At 37.7% G+C, this 25,259-nt stretch overlaps 1 protein-coding gene across 1 annotated transcript in view; it reads left to right on the forward strand.

The window, feature by feature from the left end:
* The window catches only part of Bank1 (B cell scaffold protein with ankyrin repeats 1), a 288,847-nt gene that overhangs the window by 70,546 nt on the left and 193,042 nt on the right, over nucleotides 1-25,259 (forward strand). The window contains exons 3-4 of the mRNA XM_021158677.2: nucleotides 14,770-14,921; nucleotides 22,205-22,343. Coding sequence (XP_021014336.2) covers nucleotides 14,770-14,921; nucleotides 22,205-22,343 — 291 coding nt within the window. The remainder of the gene's footprint in view (nucleotides 1-14,769; nucleotides 14,922-22,204; nucleotides 22,344-25,259) is intronic.

Below are 25,259 nucleotides of genomic sequence, written 5' to 3' on the forward strand. Positions count from 1 at the left end.
GTAATTAATCTCTTTAGTCTACCTCTTAGATGACAGACTTAGTTGTTTCCCATCTGCCATTGAATGTCACTGTTTCTAATCCCACTTATCAAGTGCTACCTCACTGTTTGTCTCTAAGAGTTCCCTTTGGATGCTCTATAAAAGGCCCATCCTTGATATTCTCCTCTTATTTCTCCAGGAACTTAGCACTAAATTACAGGCTATTTTTCTAGAAGTAGTAAATTTCAATTGCTGACATGGCTCTCTGAGGATTTTTTTGGTTGTTTTAGCATTTTCCACTGTAATCAATGTAACAGGAAACAATCAGTGGAAAGACCCAGAGGCCTAATTTCAACATCTTTGCTAAAGAAACCATTTAGGTCTTTCTTTGCATGAAATTGAATTTACACCTGAGATCACTTTAAACTCTGTTTGGACTTGCACTTTGAGATTGTATATTTGTTAGAGTCTACCCAGATCCTAAATCTTCATGGGTTTCATCTCTAGGGAATCCCAAGATAGAGTAGGCAGGCAGGGAAAAAAAGGAAAGAAAGAAAGAAAAAGAAAACCAACTTTTTTTCCAAGTTGAGTGCCCAGGATATCCAGGATATGTAGGGAAAGTTCTTTGCTCATGTACCGAGTCTCTCTGTACAGACTCCACCAGCCCTACATACTGGAGTCAGCCAAGAGCCAAGAGCTAGCAGTCAGTCACAGAAGTACACTAAACAGCAGGGTTAGGGGGGTGATTTCTTAAAGGGGTGAAGCGAAGTTTCCCTTCTTTTAGTTCACTAATGTGTACAGGTATTGCTATAATTGATGTTATTATTAATACCACAGTTTTGATGTCAAGAAACTAGATGCCCTAAGTCTCCTCTTTGTCACATTTCTATAAATGCATTATTGAAAAACCTACATAAAACCAAGAAATAATTCTTTTCCAGTCCAGAATGTGCCAGGACTTTAAATAATTAGATATTTCAATTAATCAAGATCTCCAAAACACTGCATGGCAACTTTTGTGAGCCTTTATGCTACACAATAAAATTTGCTTTTCCCTCTGTTTCATCTCTCCTTGATCCACTTTTCCCTGTCACAGTCCATTTATGAAACAGAACATATCAAATGGCTTAGTGGAATGATAGTGCACAATCTGTAGATGTTCTAATTTAAAAGAGAAAAACCTTTTAAAGCAACTTTAAAATACTTTAAATAAATATTCATTTTTTAAAGTACTGAAAGAAAACATTTTGGGCCTAACTTGATAAGGGAGAGTTATTCCTTAGCCACTGAGACGTTGCCACTTTTTCAGAATAAAGCATCCATGGTTCTTTACGGGTCTATTTAAATGTATACAGCCTGCATTTTACCTTCTCATCCGTCATCAGTTATCAAAGATAATAAGTACTTCATTTCATTGTAGGCAAGATGTGAAATAATTAGGTTTCATATTTTGTTGATGTGTATGATAACAAGCTAGGTTCAGAAGCAGGTCAAAAATACTTATTTTTTAGCAGTGAAAGTACAAGAACACTAATTCACTTATTTTTATTATGTGAGATTCCAATAACCTTCCATGTGGGACATTAATTAAACTATAACAGTAACATCATGGCTGGTCCATAGATTGCACTCCTTGGAGCATCTTTGGAGGACCCCATTAGTGTAAACTGCAGCAGCCTGTATTCCCACGAAGGAACTCTCTTGGGAGTGTAGTCTACTAAGTGCTCTAAACCTGTGCCCAGGCCATTGCTTGAATGTTTTGAGAGACGACAGTAGCATCAGAGAGAATTTAAAAATCTGCAATAACTTTAAATTTATTTATAAACTAACTAACAACAAAAATCCTCATTATTACAACCCATTAAAACTTTTGCTGAATCTCTAAGCAATTGCAGTGAGCAGAAATCCTCTAAATTGAAGACATCATAGAGCAAAAGGAAGGTGTTTTCCAACAACAGAAGACATACTGTTTGGATCATTCCTGGCCAATGATATTGAAACATAATTATTTATCAGATTAGAAAGATTTTTTTTAGTAATTTTAGTAATTATTATGTAGTTACAACGTGTTAGTAAAGCCTGCTAGTCAGCTACCTGCAGTGATTAAAAGTCATCGAAGAGGTGCCTCAGTGGGTAAGGACACTTTCTAGGCAATTAGAAACCCGAGTGACATCTCTACAACCTACATCCACATGGACAGAGAGAACAGACTCCAAAAGTTGTTCTCTGATCTCCTAACATGACTCATGATTCACATGTTCACATAAATCATACATACACAAACCGCAGACCAAGTAAACAAACATATATATGAATATATGAGTATATGAATTTTCATATATATATGTGTGTGTGTGTGTGTGAAAATTCCTTGATGGGATTATTTGCTCTTATTTATTTCAACTACTTAAGTTTTGAAGTGTGGTAGGAATGAACACATTGTATGACTTGTGTAGTTTTAAAGGAAAACAATGTAAGATGTACATGTGGGTTTTTTATGTTTTGTTGTTGGTTTTTTGTTTGTTTGTTTGATTTTGTTTAGTTTAGTTTTTTTGTATGAAAGGGGCCAGAGAGTTCCACTGTGATAGGTGGATGTCTGAAACACTTTCTCTTGTGGAGTTTAAATTTTACCTATGAATTACTGAGTTCAAAGTCCTTTTAAATGTGAATAAAATAAAACCAGATATAATTACTCCACCACCATGATATAATGATCCTTGCTACAGTGTCTGGGGAGAATTAGATGCTATAATGACTTGGGAGATGTGATGTGGCTCTCAATGAAAGAATTGACAAGATAAATTATGAATGACATATTAGAAAACCACCGAGAAGACCAACGGGAATCCTGTTTCAGAGTGAAAACCTTGTACAATGTATGGTTTAAGTCATCTCTATGCTGACGAATACTGGATGGACTATTTTAGCCTAGCAATTCTCAAGTAGTTTGTTCTAAACATGACTTTCTAAAGAATGATGAGATCTTCAAAAAGGTTATTTTAATATTAGTTAAATATGTTGTTTAATATGCTGGTGAGATAGCTCAGGGTTAAAGGAACTTACTTCCAAGCCTGATGACCCAAGTTCCATCCTAGGCCTTCCCATGGTGGAAGGAAAGAGCCAACTCTCTCAAGCTTTCCTTTGATTTCTGTGCAAGTGTGCATTTGTCTGAATATAGTAGTATGTGTGAACACATAAACAAACAAACAAATAAATTGGTTTTTATGTTAAAATAATATATTTTGTTATAATGTGTATTATATACATGAACACACACACTCACATATATGAACAAGTTATAAAATGTGTGTGTATTTGTTCTTAATCATCCTTAGTCTTCCATTGATTTTTTTAAATCAACCACATTAAATTTTTTATTATTTTTGTTTTAGGAAAAATAACCAAACATATAAAATTTTAAAATGTTAATTCACAGTAAAGTTTAAACCCCATGCTAACTATATCAGGGTCCTTTCAGCAAAATCTTGCTGGTGTATGCAATGGTTTTGCTGAAAGGACCCTGATATAGCTGTCTCTTGTGAGGCTATGCCGGGGCCTGGCAAACACAGAAGTGGATGCTCACTGTCAGCTATTGGATGGAACACAGGGCCCCCAATGGAGGAGCTAGAGAAAGTACCCAAGGAGCTAAAGGGGTCTCCTACCCTATAGGTCGAACAACAATATAAACTAACCAGTACCCCTAGAACTCATGTCTCTAACTGCATATGTATCAGAAGATGGCCTAGTGCCATCATTGGGAAGAGAGGCCCATTGGTCTTGCAAACTTTATATACCTCAGTATGGGGGAACGCCAGGGCCAAGAAGTGGTTGTGGGTTGGGAGGGGAGTAGGGGGGAGGGTTTGGGGGACTTCTGGGATGTCATTTGAAATGTAAATGAAGAAAATACCTAATTAAAAAAAACTGCTGACAAAGGAAAAAAAAACATGTTAATGGAAATTACATAGTTTCAAAGACAAAACTCAATGGGAAAAGTAACGTCTTCTTCCATTTTTCAAATGTTTAGTGTTCAGTTTAATGGAAGTCGGTTGGCTTTCTATGCTTGCTTGAGCAATCTGTTGTAAATGTATGAATCCTTTCTTACCTCATTTACAGTGAGTAAGGGAGAGGGTTCTTCAGGGCCACACCCAGGTCTTACAAGCAACATTTCTAAAATCTCAGAATCCTACTATCCCAACATCTTTCACTTTGGGCTGATCTTTCTCTTACATTCATGATTGCCTACATACAGTGGCCACTTAGAGAATTCTGGTGTAATAAATTACATCCATCTTCTAAATACTGACATGCTGCATCACACAGCACCCCAAAACTACAGTGCTGAATTTCTTTATTGCTCTCGTCAGGAACGTCTTTGGAAGTTTTCCAGCTCATAGTGGTCATACGATTCTTCCAACATCCTACCAATTCAGACAAAATGCAAGGTTTCACAATAGCAATTAAGAGTATTATTTGTCTTACTTAAAATGACAAATGCAACTTTAATCTTTCTCAAGGAAATCTGTCATACCTCAAGTCTGACTGACCACAGATGTGCCTGCTCACTGTTCAGTCGAATAAGCCTTGAAACTGACCTGGTTTCAAACTATTGACCTTAGACAGTAAACATATCTTATGCATGCCTACACACAGAATGTGAAAAGGTCACATGGGACTTCTGTTTATCAAATTGGAGTAAATAGATCCAACAGAACTTGACAGATATGAAGCAACTGTGTTAAAATACTGGACAACAGGCAGCACAGGGATGTTATCCTTTTGTTTGTTTGTTTGTTTTTACTTACTTTTTTAACAGATATTTTCTTTATTTACATTTCAAATGCTATCCCCTTTCCTAGTTTCCCCTCTGAAAATCCCGTATCTCCTCCCACCTCCCCCTGCTCCCCAACCCACCCAGTTCTCCTTCCTGGCCCTGGTATTCCCCTGTACTGGGGCATAGAACCTTCACAGGACCAAGGGCCTTTCCTCCCATTGATGACTGACAAGGCCATCCTCTGCTACATATGCAGCTAGAGCCAGGAGTCCCAGGGAGCTCTAGGGGTACTGGTTAGTTCATATTGTTGTTCCTCCTATGGTGCTGCAAACCCCTTCAGCACCTTGGGTCCTTTCTCTAGGTCCTCCATTGGGGACCCTGTGCTTAAGAGGGAGACAGTGGTTGGGTTAGTGCTGAAGTGGCTACCGTTGTTACCTGCAAAGTGAAGCTTCCCACGTCTCAGCAGGAAAGAGAATGGAGTTGTCCAGTGGCTTCACAGAGTTTAAGAGATGGCAAGGATATCTCTACAGTGATACGGTGATTGGAGTTTGGAGGCAGGTGATGGAAAGAAGCCGATACAGAGGGCTATGCAGGATGCACTTAAGTAGGATTCTGTCCATACAGTTCATTCATGTGTGTATAGAATCTACTCAAAACCAATGCAAGGAGCACATGGGTTCACTCAAGGCAGAGTGTAGTTTGTGTCTCTTCTAGCAAGGGTAGTAAAGCTTCATTACTCCCAGAGCATCAGGTATCTGGGTACTGGAGGCAGAATCATCCTTGGATAATGAACTATACTGGTTCTTCCGCACACACTTAATAATAACTTTTTTAAAGGAATTAAGCTGTTTTGGCATAATAAAACGTCAGCTGCAAGAAGACCTAAGAATAACTATAGAAATAAACACATAAGTTAAAGTTTATGTCTGGCAGCACATTAAAAATGACCTAGCGTGCGAAGAAGGAGATTTTCCTCCATAAACAGGAGGAACATCTGTTGTAAGGGACTTGAATCCACTCTGTGTAGACATCCAGAAAGCACAGTAAGAAATCAAGTGATATAACTAAAAATTTCAGCAAGAGATTTAAATAGATGTGCCATCAAAGAAAACACCCAGAATGCAAGGAAGCAAGGAAATCATTATCAATGCTGTGATTCATCAGGGAAATGAAAATTAAAATCACTGTAAGCCATACATAGCCACTATTGTGGCTGAAATTAGCAAGGCTCTTGTTTAGCAGCTGGAACTCCTGATGCTGCTTGTGGGCCTCTATTATGATACTGCCACTTTGGGAAAAGTTTTGTAGTTTCTTAGCTACTCAAACACAAACTTGCAGTATTTTCCAGCCATCTTCCTAATGTTTACCTAAGAAAAAAAATGAATGGATATGTGCCCACAAATATTCATAGGAATGCTTTATTAAACAGATAAAATGGGCATATGTATCCATGAGAAGATAAATGTATATACACATAGATGTATAAATTCTCATATAAGTATATATGTATGTATATATAATCACTAGAGATGATAGATAGATAGATAGATAGATAGATAGATGATAGATAGATAGATAGATAGATAGATAGATAGATAGATCAATAGATAAAACTCATATCAATAAATAACTGTGAAACTGTACAAAATTTCAGGGAAAATGAGAATTTATCCTGTTTTAAGTTCTAGTTGCATTGTGATTAGTGTTTGGTATTCCTGACTTTGTGGATGCTGAGTGGCAGCTGCTTTACCTCCCTTTGTTTCTGCACCATAATATAGTTATTTGTAGCTTGGTGTGTTGGGAGAATTGTCTTATCCTTATAGAACCCTTGGTCACTGTTCAAACACACACTTTCCCTAGTAGGCTTCATATTGACTATCTTCCTTCTCAGGGTCTGATAATTCATCGTTTTCTCCTCTCTTGCTTCTATAAGAAGAGATGAGTCCTATTCCTGTGCTCCATTTTAAAAACTGTGCCATTGTGCCATGACTCTAAGGTAGCACAAGGACTATTCTCTCTCCCATTTCATTGTACCTCTGCCAGATAAATGTCTGTCCTCTCATCTGTTGGCAGAGATCAGCATCTCTCTTTCCAGGATCTGTATTTCCTAGCCAGTGGCCTTTGTCTCCCCTCTCTCCTCAGATGCTCACTAGGTCAGGGGACTCTGCACTGCCTATAAAATATACTGAAAATCCTCTAGACCAATAAGAAAATTCCTTTTAGCATCTAATCTTACCTGGACATTTTTAAATTACCAAAAGGATTCAGAGACCCTGTGTGGTGGTTTGAATATGATTGGCCCCGAAGAATAGCACTACTAGGAGATGTGGGCTTGTTGGAGAAGGCATGGCCTTGTTGGAGTAGGTATGGCCTTCCTGGAGGAAATAGGTCACTATGGGCATGGCTTTAAGACCCACAACCTAGCTTCCTGAAAGCTAGTCTTCTCCTAGCGACCTTTGGAACAAGAGGTAGAACTCTCTGCTCTTCCAGTGCCATGACTGACTGTCTAGATGCTGTCATACTCCCACCACAATGATAAAGGACTGAACCTCTGAAACTATAAGTCAGCCCAATTACATGTTGTCCTTTATAAGAGTTGCTGTGGTCATGGTGTCTCTTTGTAGCAATGAAAACCCTAAGATACCCTACATTTTTCCTAATTTAAACAATAATTAGTTGATTCCAACAGAAAAGGTATAATAATAGCTTGGTACACTTAAGAGAAAAGCCAGTACTGCTGTTTTGTACCTTTTAGAATTTATTAAGTTCTGAAAAATTATTATGTGACAACTTTAACATTTAGGAATTGGATATCTGCCTCGAAACTAATGGTTCATTATTACTTCAGAATTCCAATTAAAATGATGGATTGTTGGAAATGTATATTACTCAAAAAGTCTGAATTATGAATGTGAATTCAGGTATCTGATACTTTACAAAGGAATGTCTTTCGTCCTAAAGTACTTCTCTGCTTTACATAATTTATTAGATAGATGAATTTTTCTGAGGCTGTAGAGGCTCAGGTTTCAAGGTCCTGAGTTTCTGATGCATATTCTAATTCTTTTAAAGATTTTTATTTGAATCATGATGAGTTCTTGTTTGGTTTTATTTTATTGTATACATTTGTTTGTTTCTTTCTTTCTTTTTGGTCATTTTTATGTATATTTAAAATGAAGCAGTCATCTGCTGTAGTAAAGGCATTATTCCCAGGCTTTCCTGAACATCAGCTTAAATATCAAAGTGAAGAAACGCTAAAGGTGCAGAGCTTGGTACCTTCAGAGAGTTGACTCCAGAATGCCAGGGCTATTATAATCAGACTATCTCCACACCCCTTATGTAAATGACTTGTATTTGCATATGGCCTGTGCATGTATACCCAAGTACTTTCATCTTTAAATTAACTTAATGCAATATAATATCATAAGTACTGTATTATTTAGGAAATGATGGTGACAGAAATGTCTGTCTACATCTAGTGCAGGCATAGTTTTATAAATTACTTTCAATCAGTGTTTGATTGGATCTGTAGATTCAAAACCTGCAGCAGCAGAGGACCACTAGCATAGAGCCCATAGAAAGGTAGACTTTTAATCTCTGATAACTCAATATAATACAAAGCTTTAACCTATACTTGGAAGCTCAAGGTTCACAGAACTGTAAATTAGGGATAAAAGGACCCCTTATGATTGAGCCATCAGAATTGAATGTTTACTCATAATCCATGATTTATGTTTTATTTAGACATGTTCTTCTCTAGCTAGTAATCAAACACTTGCTGGTCACAGTAATTACTTTCCTGGAAAGACATTTGATCAGTATTTTCTAAATGTTAGTAATATTTACTCTACCCTACCATTTTGTGCTAGAAGATAAAGGACCATAACAAAGCTAAAAGCTAGGTTATATAGAATGTACTGGAGACAGAGAGCAAAGAAGGAGACTTGCGTTTTTTATTTTATTCTTCAATTAGGAACATACTAAGTATTTTAATCTAAAAAATAATTATTTTTGAAATCAAACATTTTATGATACCACTAAATGGGAGTTAATTTATAACCATATGTTGAGGATAACTCAGCTGTTTTTTTTACTGATAATTATTGAGACCCTATCAAGTTCAACATGGAACAATATAGTAAATTTTTTATGTTTTAGAGAATGGAGTAAGAAGTAGTGAGAAAAATGTACACAAATGCTCTTAAGGTTTTTCTCTGCCAGTCATTGTTCTGTTGAGGAAACCAACCTGGAATCTAATAGTAATGTCTAAGGTAAAGTGGTAGTTTGTAGTGGTGGTTTGTAGTGGTGGTAGTAGTGGTAGTAAGAGGAATGCCAGGGTCAGGAAGCAGGAGTGGATGGGTTGGGGATCAGGGCAGGGGGGGGGGGAGGGTATAGGGGACTTTCAGGATAGCATTTGAAATGTAAATGAAGAAAATATCTAATAAATAATTATTTACATGCCATGTTTTTACATGCCAAAGATTACATTTTTTTGTAAATCTCCCCTAAGTATATAAAGTTTATATGGAAACAAATAAATAAGACCATTTCTTAAACAATGTTGAAGTTTTAATTTCTTTCTCAGTGAAGAAAAATCTATAATTTTTTAATTTATTTTGTAAAACAATTCTTCTGTTATGCATTACTAATGGCTTTAGACTAATTTTATCTGCTTCTTTGAGTCTTAACATCATGGCTAAAAGTTCTCTTTCCTTTAGAATTTTGAAAAGTTTCAGGAAAGGAAGAGAACTTTCTGTTTGTCTCAACCGTTTATGGGGGAGGGTGTTGGTGAGTTGTACTATTAAAAATTATCTACAAATCACTCTGAAGGGTGAACTGAAATTCAACAATTCATTTTGTGTATATTCAAAATAAAATCCAGTGTATAGTGATAAATTGAAAAGAATCAGAGTGTATGAAGTATCAGTGTAAAGGTGTTATAGTCCACACTGGCCGAATACTCCTTATGTAGCCACAGGTGGTCTTGAACTCATGATCCTCCCAAGTCCATCTGCTCCCATGCCTGAATTAGTCAGTACTGGGGCTAGAACCCAGGGCTTTGTGCATTCTAGTCAAGCATTCTCTGAACCAAGCTATTTTAAGTATTTTCTTTGGTATTTTATCATGTTGATAGAAAGTTAACTAACACAAGGACTAACAAGTTTTCTGAAATGTTCCGTTGACTAAAACTAATTTTTGCCAGTGTTAATGCTCTTTGTATTGATTTTGGTGACTCTTCTGTCATAGATTATTGATCCAGGAAGTGATTAGTTTTAGTGACAGACAATACTTTTCTTGAAAATCATTGTCAACTGTCAGTTGCAATTGCAGCTTTTTTTTTTTAAAAAACTTCTGTTACTGATGCCTATATAATGATATCCTTTTTTTTCTTTTTTATTAGATATTTTCTTCATTTATATTTCAAATGCTATCTCCAAAGCCCCCTCTATACTCTCCTACCCTGCTCCCCAACCTGCCCATTCCTGCTTCCTGGTCCTGGCATTCCCCTCTACTGGGGCATATTATCTTCGCAAGACCAAGGGCCTCTCCTCCCATTGATGGCAGACTAGGCCATCCTCTGCTACATATGCAACTAGAGACACAGGTCTGGGGGTGGGGGTACTGGAGTTCATATCATTGTTCCACCTATAGGGTTGCAGTTCCCTTTAGCTCCTTGGGTACTTTCTCTAGCTCCTTCATTGAGGACCCTGTGTTCCATCCAATAGATGACTGTGAGCATCCACTCCTGTGTTTGCCAGGCATTGTCATAGACTCACAAGAGAGAGCTATGTCAGGGTCCTGTCTGCAAAATCTTTCTGGAATATTCAATAGAGTCTGGGTTTGGTGGTTGCATATGGGATGGATCCCTGGGTGAGGCAGTCTCTGGATGGTCTTACCTTCCGTTTTAGCTCTAAACTTTGTGTCTGTAAATCCTTCCATGGGTATTTTGTTCCCTATTCTAAGAGACCACATTTTGGTCTTCCTTCTTCTAGAGTTTCATGTGTTTTGCCAATTGTATCTTGGATATTCTAAGTTTCTGGGCTAATATCCGCTTATCATGTGTGTTCTCTTGTGATTGGGCTACCTCACTCGGGATGATATCATCCACATCCATCCATTTGCCTAAGAATTTAATAAATTCACTGTTTCTAATAGCTCAGTAGTACTCCATTGTGTAAATGCACCACATTTTCTGTATCCATTCCACCCTTGAGATATATCTGGGTTCTTTTCAGCTTTGGAAACTGTGTCTCAGATCCTGCCCTTGGATGCTCATGGTCTCTGTGTCTCAATACTATCACATTCTTAGTAGTCTTAGATTCTGTCCTTTTGTCCTTTGCCACTCTTAGACTCTCTTATGATGCTTTCTGCTTCTCTGAGATCTGGGTATCTTTTGGTCTTTACTCTGGGTTGTTCACTGAAACATTCTTTTTCCTCACCAATGCTGCCAATTCTGGGGACGGAAGCTCTGATTAGGATCTTCTCTGCACTGCCTGTGATAAGACAGCAAGTGGGCACAAAAGACCAGTTAGGAAAGTGGTTCTCTGTCTGTGGGTAGTGCTACTTATGGAGTCAAACTACCCATTCACGGGGGTTACCTAAGACCATTGAAAAACACAGATATTTATGCAACAATTCATAACAGTGACAGAATTACAGATGTGAAGTAGGAATGAAAATAATTTTATGTTTGGGGTTCACCATATCATGAAGAACTGTATTACAGGGTTGCAGCATTAGAAAGATTAGAAAACCCTGACTTCAGAGATGATTATAATGGGCCGTATGATTCCAACACTGGAGATAGGGTGGCATCAGTATATAAATAAGAAGCATCTACAACTAACTCCCTAAGAGTAGCAAACAGGCTCCTAATACAGCTAGGAAAGAGCCAGGAAACACCCGTGCTAGTCTATAATCCCACCAATCATTGCATATCTTACATGTTAATCATCACAGATTCTATACCAATCACAGACCTCATATAGAAACAAACTTTTTTTCTGGCTTATCATATACTTTTTGCTGATTCACAAAGGTACTCTCCATCTTCCTTACCTAACTAGGGCATGTCATGCTATGACATGATCCAGAGCAGCTAGGGCTAGGAAACATTGGAGCAGCTGCAGATGACATCATCTAGTGGTCAGCAGTGCTTGCTGAACATAAAGATAAGCTTTATATCCACTGAAGGCTGGAGTATTTATGTATGACTGATGTCATGTCTTGTATTTTTTTATTGGATATTTTCCTTATTTACATTTCAAATGCTATTCCCTTTCCTGGTTTTCCCCCACACTCAGAACCCCCCTATCCCATCCCCCATCCCCCATCCCCCTGTTTCTATGAGGGTGTTCATCCACCCACCCACCCACTCCCTGCATTTCCACCCTGGCATTCCCCTACTGGAGTATCAAGCCTTTACAGGACCGAGGGCATCTCCTCCCATTGATGACCAAAAAGGCCATGCTCTGCTATATATGCAACTAGAGCCATGGGTCCCTCTATGTGTACTCCTTGGTTGGTAGATTAGTCCCTGGGAGCTCTGAGGGGTCTGGTTGGTTGATATTGTTGATCTTTCTATACAGTTGCAAAACCTTTCTATTCCTTCAGTCCTTTATCTAACGCCTCCATTTGGGACCCCATACCCCACACTTTGTCTATGTAACTTCTTCTTTAGGTATTTTGTTACCCCTTCTTAGAAGGATCAAAGTATCCACACTTTGGTCTTCCTTCTTCTTGAGTTTCATGTGGTTTGTGAATTGTATCTTGGGTATTTTGAGCTTCTGGGCTAAAATCCACATATCAGTGAGTAGATACCATGTGTGTTCTTTTGGGATTGGGTTACCTCACTCAGGATGATATTCTCAGATCCATACATTTGCCTAAGAATTTCATAAATTAATTGTTTTTAATAGCTGAGTAGTACTCCATTATGTAAATGTTCCACATTTTCTGTATCCATTCCTCTGTTGAGGGCCATCTGGGTTCTTTCCAGCTTCTGGCTATTATAAATAAGGCTGCTATGAGCATAGAGGACCATGTGACCTTATTACATGTTGGAGCATCTTCTGGGTATATGCCCAAGAGTGGTATTGCTAGGTCCTTGGGTAGTACTCTGTCCAATTTTCTCAGGAACTGCCAAACTGATTTCCAGAGTGGTTGTATCAGCTTGCCAGCAATGGAGGAGTGTTCTCTCCACAACCTCGTCAGTACCTGCTGTCACCTGAGTTTTTGATCTTAGCCATTCTGTCTGGTGTAAGGTGGAATCTCAGGGTTGTTGTGATTTACATTTTCCTGATGACTAAGAATGTTGAACATTTCTTTAGGTGCTTCTCAGCCATTTGATATTCCTCAGTTGAGAATTCATTATTTAGCTCTGTACCCAAATTTTTAATAGGGTTATTTGGTTCTCTGGAGTCTAACCTCTTGAGTTCCTTGTATATATTGGCTATTAGCCCTCTATCAGATGTTGGATTGGTAAAGATCTATTCCCAAACTGTTGGTTGCCATTTTGTCCTGTTGACAGTGTCCTTTGCAATTTTATGAGGTCCCATTTGTCAGTTGTTGATCTTAGAGCATAAGCTATTGTGTTCTGTTCAAGAACTTTTTTTCAGTGCCCATGTGCTCAAGGATCTTCCCCACTTTGTCTTCTATTAGTTTCAGTGTATCTAGTTTTATGTGGAGGTCCTTGATCCACTTGAACTTGAGCTTTGTACAAGGAGATAAGAATGAATCAATTTGCCTTCTTCTACATGCTAACCACCTGTTGAGCCAGCACCATTTGTTGAAAGCACTGTCTTTTTCCCCACTGGATGGTTTTAGCTCCTTTGCCAAAGATAAGTGACTATAGGTATGTGGGTTCATTTCTGGGTCTTCAGTTCTATTCCACTGACGTACCTGCCACTGTTCATGTTTGCAACATGACTTTAAAATGACAGAATAGCACTATGTGGTAACATGGAAGCATTCCTCAACATAGCAGCAAGAGACCATCCTGGAAAGGCAAGCTCTTTTTACTTGCCCAGGCCATATTTGTAGAGATTCCTTTTTCTTTTGCAATTCCCTTCTTTGGGGATATGAGTGATACTTTGAGGTGATCCTAAATGTTACAGATGTGAGCTTATTCTGAAAATCCTAATTCAAGCCATATGGTCTGAATAAACACACTTTGGGTTTTGAGACACTGAATAGTTTTTTTTTAATAGGTTTATTATTCATCATGTTTTTATTTCTTTCTTTCAATTGAGAACAATGTTTGGGTAATTGAGACTAACTGCTGCTGCTACATGTTAAACAAGACAAACACCAGTCTACCCCTCTTTAGGCTCTGAAATACAAAGTAATATATTTCATTATTCCTAGAATTGCCATAAAGAACTCACTTGAAATGAATTACTTATTTTCTTTAAACACTTAAATATTTTGATGAATACTCATATTTCATTATTTTTATTTATGTGTGTGCATGTGTATCTATGTAAGTATATGCAGATATGTGTGAGTGTCTAAGGAGGCCAGAAGAACTTGTAAGATCCCCTGGAGCTAGAGTTACAGGCAGTTGTGAGCTGCCAGATCTGGGGTTGAAACTGAACTTGGGTTTTCCCTCTTGCAAATTCTGGCATTGCAGGTGTAATAGCCATTGCTGGCTTATAATTAGTACTTAAAAATTAGAATATGTACATACAAGTTAGTACTTTGGCTTAAATGTTCTAATGGAACTTTTTCTTCATAGTTGTCATGCAAAATGAATTTTCTAATATTCTACTAGTTTATTAATAGCAATAGAAAACTGTGATATTTGGAAGTTTTGTGAACATTTGACAAGCTGATGAACATATAATCATATAACTAGTATGTCTTAGTCATAAGTATTATAATATTATTTAATCAAGAACTATTATTTTAATGATAAAGATTGTTATTTCAACTATCCAAGATTCATTTCCTGAACTGATGAAATTGGTCTTTTAGTAGTGGATGGAATGATAATTAATTGTATTCATGCAATTTGTTTCCAGGTCCTGAAGACTACCTTGAGGTCAGCATTCCAACAGACTCAAGAGCCAAATATCCTGAGGACACAAGTGGACAGAAGGGAACTGACGACCTAGCAGCTTTGAGATCATCTGTGCCTCGGGTACTAGTGCTTCCTGGGGAAATTCCATGTGAGGTCAGTGCTGCTGGCCTTTATTTAATGGCCCTGTTGTTTTCATAGACACCATGGTTTACTGTGATGTGATTTTAGTTTGCTCTTTTTCACAACTGTGTCCTCAGAACCTACAATACTATCGAGCACCTAGTAGGCATTTAAAACAGATGCTTGCCTTTTATAAAACATGACTTGACACTTTAGAAGGATATATACATATTAAGCTTCTTTTAATAACTTAATTTCACAATAAGCAGATTAAATATTTTATTTTCCTAAAGGGATATTCACTGATGAATGGAACTTAAAATCACTATTTTTTCTTGATCACCATTTAAAAATTGTAAATGTGTTATGGAATGGTGACATTGTACAAGGTGGAAGAATTAATCTCTCAGGAATAAGAATATAATTCGAGGGAGGACTTAGAGAAAGTAACAATATAAAAGCATTCTTGATGTTTCTTCCCCTGTGCCTTTTTTGGATTGACCAACTAAAATAAACCACTGGAAAAGTTTGAACATCAGTGTTGGATATCAATACCTATGGTGTCCTTGGATGTAAAGGACCACAGTATAAAAGAGCCTTATGGGAGATTCTTGAAAAGATCTATCTAGAAGAGGCTGGTGGATTTACATGACCTGACATCAGGAGGTATGCGAGGCCACCTGTCAACTCTATGGCCATCAAAGGTGACCGTTCTTTAGTGTTGCTGAAGTTTAAATTTCTCACTTTCACCCAGCATGCTGTTCTGACAGAATTGTTCCTCTAAGTCACTTTCCTGTCAGGTCTTGAGGAAATAGAACCACTTGGATACTACCATAGACATGCTGGGAATCTGAACTGTCCACTTTCCCAATGCTAGACACAGATGCATAGACAAAGACAAGTTACCACAAGGGTAACAGAATGGGTAGCTTACACCGGGGAGAAAGGGGCTGAATAACCAAAGTTGGTAGCTCCTCTGGAATCAAGAAACTATGGAAGAAACAGGGAAAGTAATAAAAGCAATGTGATCTAGTTTCAAATAGACGAAATCAAAGTAGGAAATAAAATGACACTCAGAGTAAAAATAGTTTCCCAGAAGTTATGTAATGTGTCTAAATAGCTGATTTAAAAAATATCTGCAGCAGTATAATTTGAGTATTATAAAACCCTCCCCATATTAGTCACAGGAAAATTGAAGTTCAATAGCAGGCTTCAGGTGTCCTCAAGCAGACATTCGTTATGCAGCTGATTTGCCAGGGGTCCTTTCAATAGATCATCTTGGGCTTATATTTATGGATGTGGATAGAATTCTTTCAGACCTGATAAAGTTAAGTTATTTCAATATCAGATCTGTCTTGAGAACTCTACCTTTTTAAAAAAACCCTAGAAGTCAAGCAATCATATAAGGCATTTTAAAGCCAGAATTATGCTCCAAATTTTCAAAATAATCTCATCCTTTGGACCAAAAATAGTTATCGCAGAGAAATCTTGGGCTTTCAGTAAGTAGATCTTAGTACAATTTGAAGCACCACCGAAAAGATCATTTGGTTCCAGCTGAGTGAAAATTGTTTCTGGTTTCCCTGGAGAATGTTCAGTATATGCCAATGATCTGAAATGACAACCTTCGAACCTCATTTCTGAGAAGCCTTCTCGATAGTGGGTGGGCAGAGAACAGAGACCAATGCTTTTCCTAACAAAGGAACTATAGAGATGTTTCTGGGATCCTAAAACTTCCATAGCCTATCAATGATATTCCTGACAGTTTCTAGGCAAGTGGAAGTGAGCCTTGTTCATACCTAGCACTGGTGAAACCCATAGGTCTATATTTCTAACATGCTGACATGACCATGTGTTTGATAAGGGCACAGACTTCCTTCCCTATTCAGAGAATTAGTCATTTGCTGTTCCTCCTCCCCACCCCATTCCCCGGCACCACCCCTGCCTCGTAGCTGTACAGAAACTTGGTCTGTGGACTTGTCTCTTACAGCATTTCAGCTCACTGTCTGCTCTTGGTCTATAGAGATGGCTTTTGTAAACTGCCAGCTGGGGTGGAGCTTTAAGCTCCTCACTGCCTGTGATCCCAGGAGCTGGGGAGCATTGATCCTTCTGCTCTAACCTTTCCCAACACCTTTCTTTCTGCATATTATCAATTCCATAAGCCTTGACAATCTTGTTTTGCTTCAAAAACAGGAGGAAAATCTGATTTTGCTCTTTAATATTGATCCATTGTTCTACTTAAAAGAATTATTTCCCAAGTCTTTGAGAAACAAATAAGTAGATGAGTTCTGTGTACACTTAAACTGGCTTCTTGATAGAGACTTCTTTTTAAAATTAATTATTATATTATATTTTTATTAATTATTTTATTTTTTTACATTCCAAATGTTGCTCCCCTCCTGGTCCCCCCTCACAGAGTTCTTCCCCCATCCTCCCTCCCCTTCACCTCTGAGAGAGAATCCCCCATATCCCCCAAGTCTGGGGTATCAAGTCTCTACAGGATTAGGTTCACCCTCTCCTACTGAGGCCAGACAAGACAGGCCTCTGCTACATATGTGCTGGGAGTCTCTGGCCAGTCCATGTATGTTCTTTGGTTGGTGGATAGAACCTTTCTTTAAGTTTCTACAGGATTGTATACTTCATTCTATTTTAGCATAAAGCATTTTCACGTGTTTACTGCTTAGGACATTTGACTTTATAGCACATTACCCTGGATTTTGTAATGTGAAGTAACAGATATAAGGAATATGGTGTTACTTAGGTCTGCCAAAAGTAGCCTTTGTTCTAATAACACATCCATTTTCACCTTTCTGATGAAATCCACATGAGTTCATTGATGGTATCTAGACCAGCAACTCTTGTGCATGCTGTCCATGGCTTCAAAGATGTGATGCTATAGTGGTTCTCGACTGGGAAAGAGTTTTACCTTTCTTTGATAGGGGAAGAAGCTGAGCAAAACTGCAAGCATCTCTGATTATCAGGATTGCTACTGACATCTAGTTGACAGAAACCAGAAGATGCAATGTATTACATAATGCACAAGGCACACTCATGACAGTCGCTTATCTAATCCAAAGTAGGGATCCTACTAAAGTTAAATCCTGTCTCCTGGTGTACACCTACAACAAATGAGTCACCATCACTTCTGCCTAATGGTGGCATCAAGAACTCATGCTCCTGTCTAAGGCTTCTGTGAAGTTGGCACAGTTGTCCTGTGTTCACTTACTTTGTGAGACATGTCAGCCCTTTAGTGGTGATTCCATTAACATCTTTCACACATCTTACATAAAGCTTTCAGAAACTCTCTTCTTAGAATCCTTACCTCTTCTGCTATTTCTATGAGTCCCCATCAAAGACGTAGTAAGGATGTCTCTCTCACCTCTGCAGAAGCACAGCAGTTGAAAGCAAGCTTCTTTTCTTCATCTTGTTTTATCTGTGCGGAAGATCCTTCACATATTACTAACCCTACCTTCTAATTCTTTCTCTGCTGGCATGGGGCAGATTTGGTATTAACTGAAGAAGCCCATGCAATAAGTTTACCAAGTCCCATGAGCCTATCTTCATTGACATGGTATCTTTTAACATAAAGTAGACATAAATATGTGAAAAAGCCAGAGGTCACTGTGCAAAAGCCTTAGTAAGCTAACAGTGATCTACTGGGATCTCAAACTTCTATCTGTGCTTAAATTTCAGACCAACGACCCAATCAAAACTGCACTGCATGCATATGTTATTATAGACCAAGTTACTGTCCTTTTGATTAAATGTTAACTTTTGTGAACAGTATAGCAACCTTTAGCTTTTATAAGTAGCAATGATCATAACCCAATCTCTCTGTGAATTCTTAGACCCCCAATAAAGGACACAAACTCGGGGGGGGGGGTCAAAATATGAAGCATTAAATGACTGCTTCAAAATCAATAAAAACAAATTAATGATATTTGAACAGCCTAAAGCTTTCTCCTTGGATCAAATGAAGCCATGCAACTAAAGCCAACCCTTCTGTCCTGGATTAAGCACTTCACTTTAGAGAGCTGTAGATGCATGTAAGGCCTCCGCATGAAGGGTAGTTAGTAACAGAGCCTAGCACACTCAATTCAAAACTGTTGTGTTTTTACACACATATTTCATTTTAATTTTTAGAGGATCCAGTATATCCATAATGCTCAGAAGATATTAAAATGATATGTCAGGTTATTGTGGATTGCAAACTTTATATGCCCCAGTACAGGGGAATGCCAGGACCAAGAAGTGGAAATGGGTGGGTAGCAGAGCAGGGTGGGGGGGAGGGTATAGGGAACTTTCGGGATAGCATTTGAAATGTAAATAAAGAAAATATCTAATTAAAAAAAATCAAAAGAAAAGAAAATGCTATCAGAGTATTTTAGATGAGGAGAACAACAAAGATAAAAAGGTTGATATAGTAATGGCCAAATACAGATGTAGATGTGAACATGTTAGTGCTCACTTGAGAGTTCTAGAATTCTTGCAGGCTAGAGTTAGAGGGAGGATACTCTAAAATCGGAGTTGGACTTTGGTTGAACTTTGGCTTGAGGAGGCAGAGGAAGAGCCGATCAACAAGGCAACATCATCTTTCAACAGGACCAGCTACTTAACCTCTAATACAGAATGCAAATGCAAAGCCCTTTGTTCAAATTATTTGCATTTCAAAGCAATGACAGCTAACTATTAAACCAATGCTTTTTAAAACCCTTTTAAGCCCTGTGTGCCTGTGAGGGTCTTGAACTCAAGAAACCAGACCATGGTACAAATAAATAAAACAATACTTTACTTAGTGTTCCTTCTCTTTAGAATTTTTTTCTGCAATGGTTAAAAGGTGGCATCCTGTCCTTTCTTAAGGCAGGACCCTGGTACACAAGAACGATCACATGTAGGACTGCTCATAAATGAGAATTAGAGATTTTAGAGAATAAAATATTTGGAGAACAACCTGTGCTTACCAATTCCATAAAGTCAAGTAAGGAGTGATGTAGGCATTGAAAAGAACACTGAAGAACTTTCAACAATGACTAGGCAGGGCTAGAACCAAAGTGAAATGTTAAGTCATTGTTGAGGTGAGAGATATGAGGACATTGAATATATGCAGAGCAGATATGACCACGTTCCTTAGAAGCTGACATGTAACATGTCAGGGGCAGGAGCAAAAGCTGCTATGATGGTGATTCCTGTAAGGTGGGATCTGTTCTCTCATATAAAGAGAAGTTGAAACCAGACTTGGATAAATATTTGGAATGTGACAACTGCAATGGAGAATGCCTAAAGTGGACCTGAGTGATTGGTAACATTACAAACCACTTGTAAGAAGGCCTTGGTATTTCCTGCTAAGATGGAAGTTTTTCTAGTGTGTGATTTTACTAAAAGCAATAACACTAGAGTAAGAAACATTTAAGTTGATAGCTTTTAAATAAATTTATCATGAAAGTGTATCTGTGGGTTTCCTATTTACTGTTAGGATGAATTTACAATGACAAGAGCTTTTGAGAGATGATATCTGAGAAAATCATAAAATATTTTACTTTTCAGAGTGTCAGATAACATCATATAAGGAATAATGTGTACTTGCAAATTAGATAACTTCTAACAGTTTTTATAATATAGTCCTAGATTGTATTGCAGGTGAGAGAAAACAGCTGTAGTTGTCTCTATTTCAGAACTAGGGTATGTATGTCTCTGAGTGTGTGTGTATCTGTGTGTGCACATGCATGTGTGAATGCATGCAGTGCATGCATACATGTGTGTATATGCATGAATATGTATGTGTGGATATGTGTGCATACAGTGCATGCATACATGTGTGTATATCCATGAATATGTATGTGTGGATATGTGTGCTTGTGTTTGTGTGTATAAGCAGTGCATGCATGCATGTGCGTATATGCATGAGTATGTATGTATGGATATGTGTGCATGTGTCTGTGTATACATACAGTGCATGCATGCATGTGTTTATAGGCATGAGTATGTATGTAAGGATATGTGTGCATGTAGTTGTGTGTGTGCATGCAGTACATGCATACATGTACGTTTATGAATTGTGTGTGATTTTGTGTGTGCATATGTGTGTATCTGCATATTTCAGTTTTTTGAGAAGATATCCTTATATAAAAGGTGTCATAATTTCTATAAAGTAGGTAGACATCCAAAAATGCTTATCCATTCTCAATCTCTATATTTCATTCTTCCTGATTTTTATTTTTTATAGATTTAATTCCCAAAAAAACAGTTTCTATGTTTTTACCTCTGTTCATAGATCAAACTTCTCCAACGTAATTAAATCTTGAAATTTTCATTTCTGTAACTTTAGTCTTGTCAGAAGTCGTCATAGGCCCTTATATAAGCGAACACCCAGAGAACTTTCTACTGCACAAACTGTGGAACTATACAGCATTAATATTTGTCATTGTGTTCTTTTTTATTATTTCTTTATTATATGTAAGCACACTGTAGCTGTCTTCAGACACTCCAGAAGAGGGCGCCAGATCTTGTTACAGATGGTTGTGAGCCACCATGTGGTTGCTGGGATTTGAACTCTGGACCTTCGGAAGAGCAGTCGGGTGCTCTTACCCACTGAGCCATCTCACCAGCCCCTGTCATTGTGTTTTGATTGTAGGAGATTCCAAACTTAAATTCTTTAAGTTTACACACACACACACACACACACACACACACACAGAGAGAGAGAGAGAGAGAGAGAGAGAGAGAGAGGAGTAAATGAAACTATTGAAAGGTCAAGAGAATGTACTTGGAAGAGGACTTGCTTACTGGACTAATGGCTGCCAATCTTCCTGTCTGCTGTGGGTCTGAGGTCTGATACAATAGGACAGAAAGTGATGTGCAGGAAGAAGCAAGAGTAAAGGATGTAACTGTGTTTGCACTGATTCTCAGTTGTAAAGCATGGTTTGGGTGTCGAATTGAATTTGATGGATATCAAAGTTATAAACATAAAATGTAGTGAGTCATCATCTTGGGTATTTGTATCTGAACATGGTTGAAAATGCAACAGGACAGACTTACTGACAGTTTTTTTTGTTTTGTTTTTTGTTTGTTTGGTTGATTTTTTGAGACAGGGTTTCTCTGTATAGCTCTGGCTGTCCTGGAACTCACTTTATAGACCAGGCTGGACTCAAACTCAGAAATCTGCCTGCCTCTGCCTCCCGAGTGCAGGGATTAAAGGCGTGTGCCACCACGCCCGGCTCTGACTGACAGTTTTAAGAGTTTGATCACTAATGAACATAGCAGGCACTTTGGTGAAGGACAACTCTTTGAAATGCTTAATATATTGCATTTTGACCTTACAGAAACCTGGTGAGATATTCATTCTGTTGAAAGATGAACTAATTGGCGAAATTCTAGAGGTTGAATTTATATCAACCAGCAAGCGCCTCAGAACACGTCCAGCACGTTGGAGTAAGAGTGTCTGGCGTATGAAAGCTGCAGGTGAGAAATTTTGTATTTTAATAAGAATAAAAGCTCTCTCTGAGTTCCTTTCCTGTGATTTATGATAAATGGTTTCACTTCCCTGCAGAAACTGAGTTTTCTCTGCAGGTGCTTCCTGTGTTAATTCACACATGTTCAACATTGTTATTATTAATCTGATTTGCAAAAGTGAGATTGTGTAAATCCTTAGAACTTGGTTTGTATACCATTTACGGAAATAGCAGCCAGTAACATCAAACATCATTAAATATGTCAGTGGAGAATACATTGATATATAGTAGCTATTAAATAAGGAATTAAATTTATTTCCTTTATGTAGCATGAGGATTCACATATACTCACTTTTATTAAAGAACTTTCTGTTGCCCTTTTTTCTGCCCTCAGTCCTAGCCTTGGAAAAGTCTTGGTTGTTTTATAAAGCCTAATTCTTTTTCAGTATTTTTAATCATGGTACCATGTCTGCCAATCTTCTTCTCATCATTTTCTTATCTCATTTGTGATGCTAATCATTTGATTAATCATTTTTGCTTGCTCCATACTAAACTGTGTTGGATGCTAAATTTAAGACAGAATAAGCATGCTTCCTCATGGTACAATATGCTTGTGCCGAGATAAAAATTAGCTTATCAATTTTGGAAAAAGTCTTTGCAAGAGTTTTACATAAACGGAAGATGACTTTGTGCTGGAGAAATGGTTGGACAGTTAAGAGTACACACTGCTCTCACAGAAGACCTTAGGTTCATTCCCAACACCTAGAGTTGTGAGTTGATCTTCTCCCAACTTCCTGTGTTTGCAGCTCCAGGGGATCTGACCCCATGCTGCCTTCCACCAGTGCCTGCTTTCACGCACGGATGTTCAAAGATGCAAAAATTAAAAATAGTGAAAATAAGTATTGTTTAAAATGTAAGACTACTTGTTATTTTATGGATTTTTTTAAAAAATGAGCACAAAATTATCATGCAAAACTCGAAAATAGGAACTTCCTAAATATCTTATATAAAACCATATTTAATCTTACAAATGTAGAAATATAAAGTACTTATAATTGCAAAGTATATTAAGTAAATCTTCAGCTAGTGATTATATAGTGTATTTATATTTCCAAGCAAGCATTGTTTATTGAAGGGAGTAACAATGCTGTGGATCCCTCACTCAGCTGGCAGTGCAGTTGGGTTTTCAGAAGCTGAGTCTTATTTTCGGTAACTTACATTCAGACAAGCTCTCTCTCTCTCCCTCTCTCTCTCTCTCTCTCTCTCTCTCTCTCTCTCTCTCTCTCTCTCAATCTCTCTCTCTCTCTCTCCTTTTATTTTCTTCTTCCTAGCCCCTAGTACTCTTGTCAGAGTCTTAAATGATTAAGTGCATAACAATTTCTAAGTAATTAGTACCAGGGTTCAAAGTAAATTTAGTTAAAATAAATCAATACAGAAATGTCAATATTGCAAATTAAGAAGCACTTAAATAATATTTCCCAAGTAGCAGATCAAGCTGTCAAATAAAAGGAGTCACATTCCTTAAGATTGATGTTTGGTCAACTTAATACCCAGAGTAGGAAAAGGAATAAAATACACCAAGGTTTCTAAAACAATTAGAAAAAAAGACATATTTAAAATGTTTTAACACTGAGATTGCCTACATTTTATAAGATACTTTAAAGAATAATCAAGAAATACAAAAATAGACAAATGAAATTTTATTAAAAATAAAATGTAAAAGAAAAACAACCCCCCCACACACACACACACATGTGTGTGCTCAAACTACAGCACAGCAAAGGAAATGATTGGCAGAGTTAAGAGACAGCCAAAGAAGGGGAGAAAGTATTTACAAACTATTTGATAAGAGATTAATATCCAGAAAATACATGAAATCCAATACTATTATTTCTTGTGTGTGTGTGTGTGTGTTTGGCTGGGTTTTTTATTCCGATTTATTTGTTTGTTTTTGTTTGTTTGTTTGTTTGGCTTTTTTTCCTCCTTTGCCTATTTGTTTCCTAAAGAGGGAGAAATGAGACAGAGAGATGGATGGATGAGGAGGAAGGAAAGAGATGTGAGGAGGTGGGAAGGAGCAAGCTGTGATCAAAGTATCGTGTATAAATTTACAAAAGGATAGGAAAAGCATATAAATAGAAACACAAAAGAAGAAGTGACCAACACATAGGAGGTAAAATGCTCAAGCCATCAGGGAATACAATGACAACCAGCACCCTCACCAGCTCACTCCATCAGAATGGCTATTATCAGAAAGACAAAAACTAACAAGCCCCAAAGGGGATGTGGGGAGGAAAATCTCTACCCTGCTGCTGAGAACGGAACAATGCAACATTGTGGAAAGATAACCTCCTTATGACATTGAAAATACCATTGCAGTCTGACCCCACAGTTCCAATCAGGGCTATTCCCCAAGGGAATAAAATCACCTTATGAAGGACGACCCTGCACTGTCATGTTGGAATAGAGAAATCGGTAAAAAGATATGTGTAATTTATATGTGCATTTGTATGAATATTATTCAACCATACAAAAGATGAAACCCTATATGTATAATAAGTTGAAGGAAAATAAAAAACACTAACTGAAACAAGCCATTTAGAGAAAAACAGATGCCACATAGTGTCACTCAATTGTGGAATTTGAACTGAGCTAAAGCTTAGAAACTGAATCAGTAAATTTTGAATTTTTGACTTTTTAAAAGAAAAAAAACCCCACCAGTGCCACATGTTTTCAGCTGGCAACAATGAAAAATCATCCAGTACCAGGAAGGAAATTCTCACACTCTTTTCTTTCCCTTTGATCTACTTCACCTTTGTGGTTAGTTTTTTACCTGAGGAAATGCATCTAGTTAGGGGCCTACCCACCCTTTCAGCTCAATAATTTGATGGTTCTCTAATCACTCAATTTTCCCAGGGACCAACTTTTT

The sequence above is a fragment of the Mus caroli genome, unplaced genomic scaffold (assembly GCF_978045245.1).
Source record: "Mus caroli unplaced genomic scaffold, Mus_caroli_1 scaffold_3, whole genome shotgun sequence".
NCBI lineage: Eukaryota > Metazoa > Chordata > Mammalia > Rodentia > Muridae > Mus > Mus caroli.